The 10,320-nt window shown below is 42.2% G+C and overlaps 2 protein-coding genes across 2 annotated transcripts; one reads left to right on the top strand and one right to left on the bottom strand.

The window, feature by feature from the left end:
* Window positions 1-491: 491 nt before the first annotated feature.
* LOC132484108 (protein pitchfork-like) lies at window positions 492-5,068 on the bottom strand. Its single transcript, XM_060090252.1, has 6 exons — window positions 5,050-5,068; window positions 4,670-4,812; window positions 3,942-4,040; window positions 3,077-3,207; window positions 1,567-1,684; window positions 492-560 (listed from the first exon to the last, which is right to left on the bottom strand). The coding sequence occupies exons 1-6, from the start codon at window positions 5,066-5,068 to the stop codon at window positions 492-494; spliced, it is 579 nt and encodes a 192-aa protein (XP_059946235.1).
* Window positions 5,069-5,179: 111 nt separating this feature from the next.
* Window positions 5,180-8,742, top strand: LOC132503479 (methylosome protein WDR77-like). Its single transcript, XM_060119930.1, has 6 exons — window positions 5,180-5,222; window positions 6,417-6,558; window positions 6,849-6,898; window positions 7,399-7,470; window positions 8,024-8,132; window positions 8,670-8,742. Exons 1-6 carry the CDS (start codon window positions 5,180-5,182, stop codon window positions 8,740-8,742), a joined length of 489 nt encoding a protein of 162 aa, XP_059975913.1.
* The last annotated feature ends 1,578 nt before the right edge of the window (window positions 8,743-10,320 follow it).

Here is a 10,320-nt window from a genome sequence, read left to right as displayed (position 1 = left end):
CCTTCTACTCTGCCATCTTGTCCAGGAATTGGAAGAGCTCCTAAAATATTTGTTCTGCCTTAAGAATCCTCTGCATACAGCAAGCCCAAATACAAGGCCAAGCAAGTCATCCAAATCTGTGATATGTGTAGACCAACAGTCTCCTATCACCCACCAGGGCTAGTGGTAGAAAACATAAAACTCATGCCTGGGAATTAGAGCTAGAGGGCAGGGACCCACAAGTATTTCAGTAAAGTGAAGCCACCCCACTGAACACTCAGTAGAAACCCCCCTGACCCATCTACATGTATACACAACAAACCAGCACATGGAGAGAGAGCCCTCTGAACTAGTCTTTATGCTGTTATATAGTGGTTATGAGCCCCTTGCCCCTCCCTGTGCCCCATGCTGTCAGACAGGTGGGCCAGAGCAATGCAGAAGGACAAAAGCAGCTCTGTCCTCAATCCTGGAGAGTGTGGTCAGGAGGAGCACATGAAGGTAGTCACAGCTTTTCAGTTGTAATACAGGCTTAGGTAAGCCACACGGTTCCGATGCTTTCTAAATTCTTTGTCTGTGGGCAGCTGCAATGGAAGAATGTTGTCTAGGTTAATATTAGAATGAGAACCCTCTGCCTCTGGTCTTCTTGGCTGTGCAAAATAGAACTGTACGTTAGAGCTGTTGTGGCCTAGCTGAACCCCAACCCATAGGAGCCTAGCCTTAGTGAGTCTCTCAACATTGCTATGTACATCTACTCTTTGTCATCTTACTCTAGGATATATCATAGGAATTATTTTCTCTTGGTAAATACTCAAGTATAGCTGGTAAATTTCTTGAAAACAAAGATTATGTGTTTAATTCTTGAATGTTACCCATAGGCCCTATCACAATTATGTTAATTCATTTGGCATTTAATAAATACTTATAGAATTAATCCAAAGTTCCACTAGGGGAAAAAAGGGCACCTCTGGAATTATGATAGCTGACACGGATTGAGCATTTATTATGTTACAGGTATGGTGCTAAATACTTTTCTACGATCTCTCAATCTTCACAACTTTATCAGATTGAGTCTATTATTACATCCATTTTAAAGACAAGCAAACTGAGACTTAGAAAAGTTAGAGGACACACAGCAAGCAAATATGGAATTAGTATTTGAACCCACTCAGTCTGTCCCTTGTATCCATGTTCTTGCCAGAATGATCTACAGCTGCTTGATGATCTAATACTCAAGTGTTGTGATGGAAAGAGCAGTGGCTTAGGAGTCACAGCTACAAGCTGCTTAATCCGTCTGAGCTTCAGTTTACTCTTCAATCATAGAGGATAATTATCTTGGACTGCCACAAAAGATTGTTTGAGGTTTAAGTAAGAAAATGTGACTTTTGTTCAGCACACACATCTTTAAAATTCAAGTGAAATTGTGTAACTCTGCAAAAAGATCCCCATATCCATCTACACACAAAATTGTGCAAGTAATTTCAGGGGAACAAGGACTTCTTGAAGTTTATTCACAGACTCCTGGTTAAGAATCACTAATACACGTGGAAGTATTAAATACAGGTCTCCATAGAAGTCCAATCTTATTACCTCAGCTCTCAGGGTCCTTTTCTGTAGACTTGGAACCTGGGCCCAGTCTGGAGATCCAAATTTCATTGGCCAGGTGATTTTTTTGGGTGCCTTTATCTCTGGGTTATATGTGCCAGGGCTAGAAATAAAAATATGAAATATTATGTTGAATGAGTTAGTGACCATATACAAACCTCATCAGTACCACATGTGCACCTGAACTAGTCCTCACTCCTTTAGAAAAGGCAACAGACTGATTAGATCTTAATGTCAGGCAAGCATAGTGTTCCTTTGCCAGTTAGTGTATTTCTAAATAGATGTTAGTGTTCAAGATTTCTAGTCTTGACAGGCAGTGAGGGTAAAAATCGACTAGTTTAAAATATTTCTGAACCTCAGTATTCTTAGCTGAGATACCAAAAGATCCCAGAAATGATGGATGATAAAAGAGATCTTCCACAGTGATGCTTAAGTTCTGCCTATGATGTGAAATTTCCTGACAATGGGATATTTTGTATTGCCTATGTTCATAACACTTTGTCTTTTGGTGTAGACTCTTTACTGTGGAAATAACACATAGAATGGTCATGGGAATCAAGATTTAACACTTCTACTCCTTTACTGAAACCTTGAGAGAGTTACACTCACTCTCTGATCCTTGGAATTCTCACCAGTAAAAGAAAGACCTTGACCCTGTGCCCTACAATTCTGCATACTCTGAATGGCTTCCTAAAGCACTTAGAATGCCTTCCTGGTCTACTAGGCCTATATACTCTAGCCCCTCCTCCTCCTCTGTTCTCATTTCCTCCTTGCCCGCTACGCTGTAGCCATACTAGTCTTTTTTCCTTTTTCCTCACACCAAATTCTTCCCAATTTACAGCCTTTGTGCTTGCAGTTCCTCCTGCCTGGGAAGCTCTAGGCCTAGATCGTCACAGGGCCATTTTAGTCTTATCACTGTGATTTCAGATCAGGTGTCATTTCCATAGAAAGACCTATCTTGACAGTCCTTGCCAAAGTAGATTCCAGCCATCACTCCATATCATATCATCTTGTTTGGTTTTAATAAGCACATCACTAGGTCACTATACTTCCTGGTGTGCTCATGACAGCCCTAGCTTATGGCTACAGTCTTGGTATAATTATTAGTAAGATCCCCTTTCACTCTCAGAAGTGACACACTAGCTAATAAATTATATGGTCACTCTCCTTATTACCACTGATATTTTCTTGTTTATTTGCTTCTCACCTGTCTGGACTCTAGAGTGTAAGCTCCAAGAAATCAGGAACCTTGCATGGTGGGTTTAGTGCAAAATCTTCAGAACCTACAAAACTGCTTGGCCATTTATAAATATTTATCGAATGAATCACTATCCTCTATAATAATTTTGTAATTCTAGAGACCTGGAAGGCAAGACGTTGAATATTTAAAGATAGATAGTTTCTTATTTAGAGGGCATGGTTGGGATGTAACCCCTTTTTGTACTTCCTTTCCTATTGCTCTTTGTTGAAGTGCACCAGAAAGAGGGGAACTTACCCAGGATAACAAGTGTCCTTAGAGTATGTCCTAAATCGAGGCAACAAGGCATTAAATGGAGCAAAATTTTGTTTGTGTGTTTGCTCCTGAGGACCGACTGTTTGGTACATGCCTGGGTAAGGTGTCATATCCTATTTCCAAGAAAAAGATCAATAGGTTAGAGGGTAATATATATGCATGTAAAGCCTTCTAAGTAGAAAAAACAAAATCATCATCTCCCTGTTCATGTTATCAGCTATGATTGAACCACCTCAAGCTATAGAAATAGACCTACAATAGGTAGAAAACCAAGATAAGGGTATGGTTCAGCTACCTAAATGTACCTAATGCTTAGGTTGTAGAAGTAAACCTATGGTGGGTAGAGAGCCAAGGTAACTATTGCAGCTACTACCCCCACCATCCCACCATCCCACTCAGAGATTCTTTTAGAGCCAGTATCCCTCTCAAGCTAAAGCATCAAGAAAATGTCCAACAAGAGATTAGGAACCTATACTGAAGACTTGAAGTCCAATCACACAAAAGGGTAAAGAAGTTGGAATTTGTTTTTTAACTGACAAGATAATATGATGCATATAAACAAAGCTTCCAGTATTTTAACATCAGGTATCTCAGGACTGAAGCCTTGCCTTGGTACCATTCCTTCTGAGAATTATTTTCCACTCTCCCCGGACACTCACACATACACATTTGCAATGTTAACATCTAAGCTTTTCATATAGGCTTCTTAGTAGCTTTCATCTAAATGACTTTTTTTCTTGAATTTCAGGGCATGTACTTTAGGTAACCTCTAGCTTTGTTCCCCAATGTAAATACATGCAGCATCATGGATCACACTAAAAGCTAAGTACATTCAGACATTTCTAACCTTGCTGATTGGCTTAAACCTCACAGCTGTTCTGGCTCCCAAAGCATATCCTTTTATACTGGTCGGGATCTTAGAGAGGTTGTATGCCAAGCCATACCTCTTCCGGTAGTATATAGAAAACAAAGAAAGAAAGAAAAAACACACATAGAGAACATTATAGTTATTAAAACAGAATGAACTTAGAGTATTCCTGAATCTTCTCTGCCAAAGTTGCTCTTTCTTTCTTGATTCCTCTGCATCAAGACCATACAAGCAATTACATAAGTAACACAGGCAACTCTACAAAGGAACGTGGCTGGATAGGTAGAGTGAATGACATTTCTATGCATTCCAGTGAATCCAGTTTTCTAAGGCCCACAGAGCTGAATCTTCTCTCATGCAATTGTCAGTCTGATTATATGATTTCATAAACTGACCTACCAGCACAGCCACAGTCCAGGTTTGGACTAAGAGGAGCTATTGATTCCTTTGTAGGTGGGAAGGGTGTGGGAACTATACTGGGGGCCGCATAAAGCCAAGGCTTGCATTTGGTGGGGATTCAAAGGGGAGCAATGCAAGCAACGCAATTTCTGATATTGGCCCTGACAGCTGGTTGCAGAGGACCAGGGCACTTTCTCATGTTGGGACCCTGAAGGTCACAAATCTTACAGGGCTTTTCTTCCAGGAAACTTAGGTACACTTAGATAGTCTGGGAACTGAGACCTATTTAAAGAAAAGTGAATACTCACATCTTCTGCTATGTAACATCCAGGCCCTCTGTGGGGCGCTCCCCTAAGAGGGAGAAATTTGTTCCCCAACAAGTTTGGGGGGTGGAAGTGAGGAAAGAGCTTCCTCTGTTGACATGTTCCAAAGGAGTAGTTAACCAGCGTCTCTGGAGAGCAAGAAAGAGGAGAAACTCCACATGAGGGAAGGCCCCATGGTCTAAGTGAGAGCTTGGGGGCAGGTGGGGTGTGGGGAGGGGGAGCAGAGACCTGGGCAGACAGAACTCTGAACAAAACCGTGACCAATCCAAGGAGGGGGTTGAACACATTTCCCTCCTTTCCCCTTTGGTCTTTCCCAGTCTCCTCAGTCTTCCTCCCGCCTCTACTCTTGACTCAGCCCTCCTCACCTGCTTTGTTGAAGTGCATTGCACCAGTGCCACTAGGGCCAGCGTTTGTGTATTGCATTGCCTAGGAAACAGAAGCTGGCCGGCAGCTCCAGTTCCGGTGCTTCCTTGAGGGGAGTGGCTCCTAGCACACATGCGCGGCAAGCGGAGCTGCCCCGGAGCTGCCCCGGCGCCACGTTGGGTGGGAACCTGCACCTCCAAGGCCAGAAGCCCAGGAGAGTGTGAACTAGCAAAAACAAAGTGACTGTATGTGTACCAAGGATATGAGGAACATAAAAAGGCTGAGGAATTACTTCAGACTGAGGGATATTGATGAAACATGAAAATCGAATGCAACACGTATTCCTGAATGAGATAAGAAAGATGTGTTGTTGTGACAATTGCCATATTTGAATAGGGTCTGTGGATTTAATGATAGTGTTTATCAATGTTGATTTTCACGTTGGTAGGGGTGTATGGTCATAATGTTTGAGAGAATCTCTGGGACAGTAACAGTAGAGTTTTTAGGGTGGTTGGGGAATCATATCAGAAAAATTATCTATACGTGGGGCAGGGGTGGGGGCGGGGCGGAGGGAGAGAGAAGTAACATTTAACGGTAAGAAATAGAACATAATTTTAAAAATGGGTAAAAATTTGAATGTGCACCTCAGAGAAAAAATGTCCAATCTGTACTACCTGTATCTTTCCGTTTCTTCCCATTTTGCTTTCTTTGTTTTGAATATCAGGCTCAGCAATGGAGACTCTGGAATTTAAAAAAACATCATTTGGATGTTGGCAGACATTCCATGGAAGGTAAAAGTGGGACATTAAAGGTTGAGCCTCTCTGGCAGTTGAGCTTGAACACTACTTATTCAGGACAGCTATGTGGAGGGGTTTTGAACTTAGCCAGTCACTGAGAAGACACTGAATTATTCAACATATTTTTTATGACTCTGTAAGACATTTATTCAAATTGTTCAACAAATATTTATTAGTGCCCAAATAACAGAGAAGATTTAACCATACTGGACTGTGTGCTACACAGATCATTGTGGAGATTCATCTTTGTCTCCTAAGAATTATTTTGCAATGTTTTCTTACTGGAAGCAGGAAAATGGATTTTACTAGCCATTCCATCTTTCCCTGTCTTTTTCTAGAAGCTTTCCCCACCTAATTTTCTGGACTGTTAGTAGGACATCAGTAATGCCAGAATAAAGCCAAATGGCTTGAGAGTTAGTTAAACATTCTAAAGATGCAGACTTTGCTTTTATAGGAATAACTTAATTTGTTAGTTAGTTTATTGACAATGGACTACCTGAATCCTAGAAGTGAATTGCTGTCTTGGCATAATCCAAGCTTGTTTTCCTCACCCTCTTCCCCACTCCCAATAGGTGCTGTTGAATTGTGGAAGCTGGATGAGAATGAGACACTCAGTGTCAGCAAGTTCTGCAAGTATAAGCATGATGACATCATGTCTACAGTCAGTGTGCTGAGCTCTGGCACAAAAGCTGTCAGTGGTAGCAAAGACTTCTGGTGAGTCCCTGCTCCCATTGAGTCTCTAGGCCTCCTTTTTGTGTCTTTAGTGTCATACTGGCCTCATTAAGTAATGTTTTGGACTTATTATAAGAACCCAGTGACTAATTATGACATGTCTATAAGGTTTCCTTAGAGATTTTGCAATCTACTGTAAAAATAGGCTGTATCGGATGTCCAGTAGGCAAAGACATAGGATATGTCTGTTAAAGGAATTTCTTGTTTGAACACATGTTTTTATGTAGACAGTGTAGGTCAACATTAAGTTTCTGTTTCCTTTTGCTTCTTAGCATCAAGGTTTGGGACTTTGCTCAGCAAATGGTTCTGAATTCATACCAAGGTGAGTGCATGTTCTTTCTTTTTCAGTCTTAGCCTTGGCTGTTTTGTTTTTAGATAGTATTAGGAATCCACCTGGAAGAGGCTTTCCTTGGCCAGAGTCAAAGGTGTAGGTACCAGATGCCCAGTCACTTTGACACAAGTGACAAAATTGTTTTCTTCCCACTAAAGTTCTGCTGACCCCATTTCATGCAGTGGGTCCCAAGAGGAAGGGCTGATTCCTGGGTAGGTCATTTACATTTCCTGGATGGGCGAACAAAGGGGTCAGAGTTGTTCTCTTCATGCTTTGTTTTGAAACTTGCCCGTGACTCACGTCTGGAAAGGGCAGGAGCCTGATGGGTAGATGTAGGTTGTGAGGGTCAAGAATGAGGACAGGACTGTCTTAGCAGGGCTTGGGAGACTGAATAAAGGTGATCCTGGGATTTTGAGTGACTTCACCTGAGAAGCTTTGGCTCAGAGCTGGGCTCGGAGTCTTGTTCCAGACCCCTCTTCTCCCCTTTACAGGCTGCAGTGCCTCTGGCTACCTTCCCACCTCCCTGGCTTGGCATCCGCAGCAGAGTGAAGTCTTTGTCTTTGGTAAGGCAGCATGTCGAACTGTGTGTTGACTCTGGGAAGGGGAGGATGAGCAAGAGAGCTGACTCCATAATTCGAGACCCTGGCTGCTCAGTCTCATCAGCGCACTTGGGCGCAAGGTGAATTATATTAATGGGGATGTAAGGAGGTGGGATTATCCAAAAGTGGTTTTAGTTTAGCCTTGAAGAACATGATGATTTTTGTCCTCGTAGATTTGATTCCTGACTGTTTGCTGTGGCTCTTGTATTCATGGCTAGAAGTCAGTGGGCCGCAAACAAGTGGATTGTTACATAGGGAATGCAGTTGTATAGTAGGGACAGTTGTGTTAACATGATGATATGGCTGGGTATATGGTGACATAGTTTGTGATAACAATTATGTCATCCATTAATTTAATTTCCACAACCTCCAAATGACTAGTTATTCCTACTTTACCAAAAAGGAAACATGCTCAGAGTGGTTAACTTGTTCATGATGGAGGGCATTCAAATCCAGAACTGGCTGAGTCCAAAGCCCATGCTCGCAACCTCTGTGGTGTACTCTCTCTTTCCTTCAGGTGATGAGAATGGGACTGTCTCCCTTGTGGACACCAAGAGTGCAAGCTGTGCCCTCAGCTCAGCTGTGCACTCCCAGTGTGTCACTGGGCTGGTGTTCTCCCCGCACAGGTACTGTTCTTTGTCGTCAAGGGCCTGGTGGGTATGAATAGGAAGAATGAGGGGGGATGCTTGTGTTGGCGTAGCATTAGCTGATTGGGTAGCTCCTTAAAGCAGGCACTGTTGTAACTGAGGTTTTGGAATGTGGAAGATCTCTTAAGACTGTAGTCCATTTTTGGGGTTGTCTGGTCTCTGACTGCAAATGGCTAAAATATGGTCTTGTTCCTGCTTGACATCCAAAATGATTAATATTGTGGGCTTGTAGGGCTGTGTGGTTGGAAAGCCTGTGTTTCTGGGTTATTGCCAAAGCTACAGGGTGGGACCAGATGGGATGGTTAGTTGCCAGGATGGCTGTCAACCCTGGCTTCCCTCCATTTCCTTTATCTTGGAACTTGTACTGTAGACTTGAGTGGTAGCCAGACTTTAACCCAAAGTGGCAATCAAGCCACCTTCTCTGATCATTTTAGGTGGGCTTTGGGGATTGCCCAGTCAGGTTTTGTCTTGAGACCCATGGGCTTTACCTTTCTCAACCTTCTTCTTCTCTCCTAATGCTCCCTTCCTGGTCTCTGTTAGTGAAGACTGCTCACTTGCTGTGCTGGACTCAGGCTTTTCTGAGCTGTAAGCGTGATGTAGAACTCTGTGATCAGGAATCAGGGAGGGGAGCAGCAGATTGCTGGGTCCTTTTTCTCTTCTGAAAAGTATTGTCTCTTTCAAGGGGACTGGGTGATTGAAGCAAGCAAACTGTTGACTGTCTCCCTGTTCTGAGGGGCTGACTCACAACCAGCTCTGTCCCTGGTAGAGGAGGAATGTGGTAGTGGGTGTGAATTCTAAGTCTGATATTCCAGGGGTCAGTGCTGTCCGGAAGTGTGCTATCAGTGTTGCAGCTGCACCCTGAGTCAGCTCCCCAGAGCCAGCTCTGCCCACCAGTACACCTACAGCAGCTCTTGCTAAGCTTCACTTTCAGCCAGCTTGGAGGCTAGTGCCACCTACCAGCACACCCACAACTGTCATAGTACCACCACAACAGGAAGGCCCATGCAGGGTACACCTCTAGAGTGCCTGGCTTTGGTGACCAGAAGTGATTGCTCTCTGGTCCCCATAGGAATTCTTCTACATAAAGCCACTCCTTCAAGACTGGGAGATGTAGCTGACCTATCTAATATATAGAAAGAAACAGAGAGTTAGAAAAAATGAAGAGACACAGGAATATGTTCCAACGAAAGAACAAGACTAAACCTCAAAAAAATAATTAAACAAAATGGAGATATGTAATCTACTGATAAGTAGTTCAAAGTAATGGTCATAGAGTAATGATCATAGAGTATGAAAGGGTGAACACAGTGAGAATTTCAACAGAGAGATAGAAAATATAAAAAAGAACAAATCGGGAAGAATACAATAACTGAAGTAAAAAATACACTAGATGGAATCAACATCAGATTAGATTACAGAGAAGAAGGATCAGTAATCTGGAAGACATAACAGTGGAAACCATACAATTGGAACAGCAAAAAGAAAAAATAATTTTTATAATGAGGAGAGTTTAACAAACTTTGGGAACAACATCACATTGTAGTAACATTCATATTATAGGAGTCTGAGAAGGAGGAGAGAGGGAAAGGGACAGAAAGCTTATTTGAAGAAATAATGGCAGAAAACTTCCCTAACCTGGTGAAGAAAACAGACATCCAAGACCAGGAAGCACAAAGAGTCCCAAACAAGATGAAATAGAAGAGACCCACACGAAGACATAATTAAAATGTCTAAAAGTTAAAGATAAAATAAATCTTAAAAGAAGCAAGAGAAAATCAACTAGTTACATTCAAGAGAACCCCCATAAGACTATCAGCTGATTTTTCAGCAGAAAGTTTACAGGCCAGAAGGGAGTGGCATGATATATTAAAGGTGCTGAAAGAAAAAAAAAAAAGCAAGAATACTCTACCTAGCAAAGTTATCATTCATAACTGAGGGAGAGGAAAGAGTTTCCCAGAGAAGCAACTGTAAAAGAAGTTCATCACCAGTAAATTGGCCCTGTAAGGAATGTTAAGGGACTTCTTCAAATGGAAAAGAAAAGGCCACAACTAGATACAAAAATTTATGAAAGAAAACTCTCACTGGTAAATGGAAACATAAAGTAAAAGGCAGAGGATCAAGCACCTATAGCTAGTATGAAGGCTAAAGGACAAAAGTAGTAAAATAA

The sequence above is a fragment of the Mesoplodon densirostris genome, chromosome 2, assembly GCF_025265405.1.
Source record: "Mesoplodon densirostris isolate mMesDen1 chromosome 2, mMesDen1 primary haplotype, whole genome shotgun sequence".
Taxonomy (NCBI): domain Eukaryota; kingdom Metazoa; phylum Chordata; class Mammalia; order Artiodactyla; family Ziphiidae; genus Mesoplodon; species Mesoplodon densirostris.
Note: the sequence above shows the minus strand (reverse complement) of the source record. Positions and strands in the feature narration are given on the sequence as shown.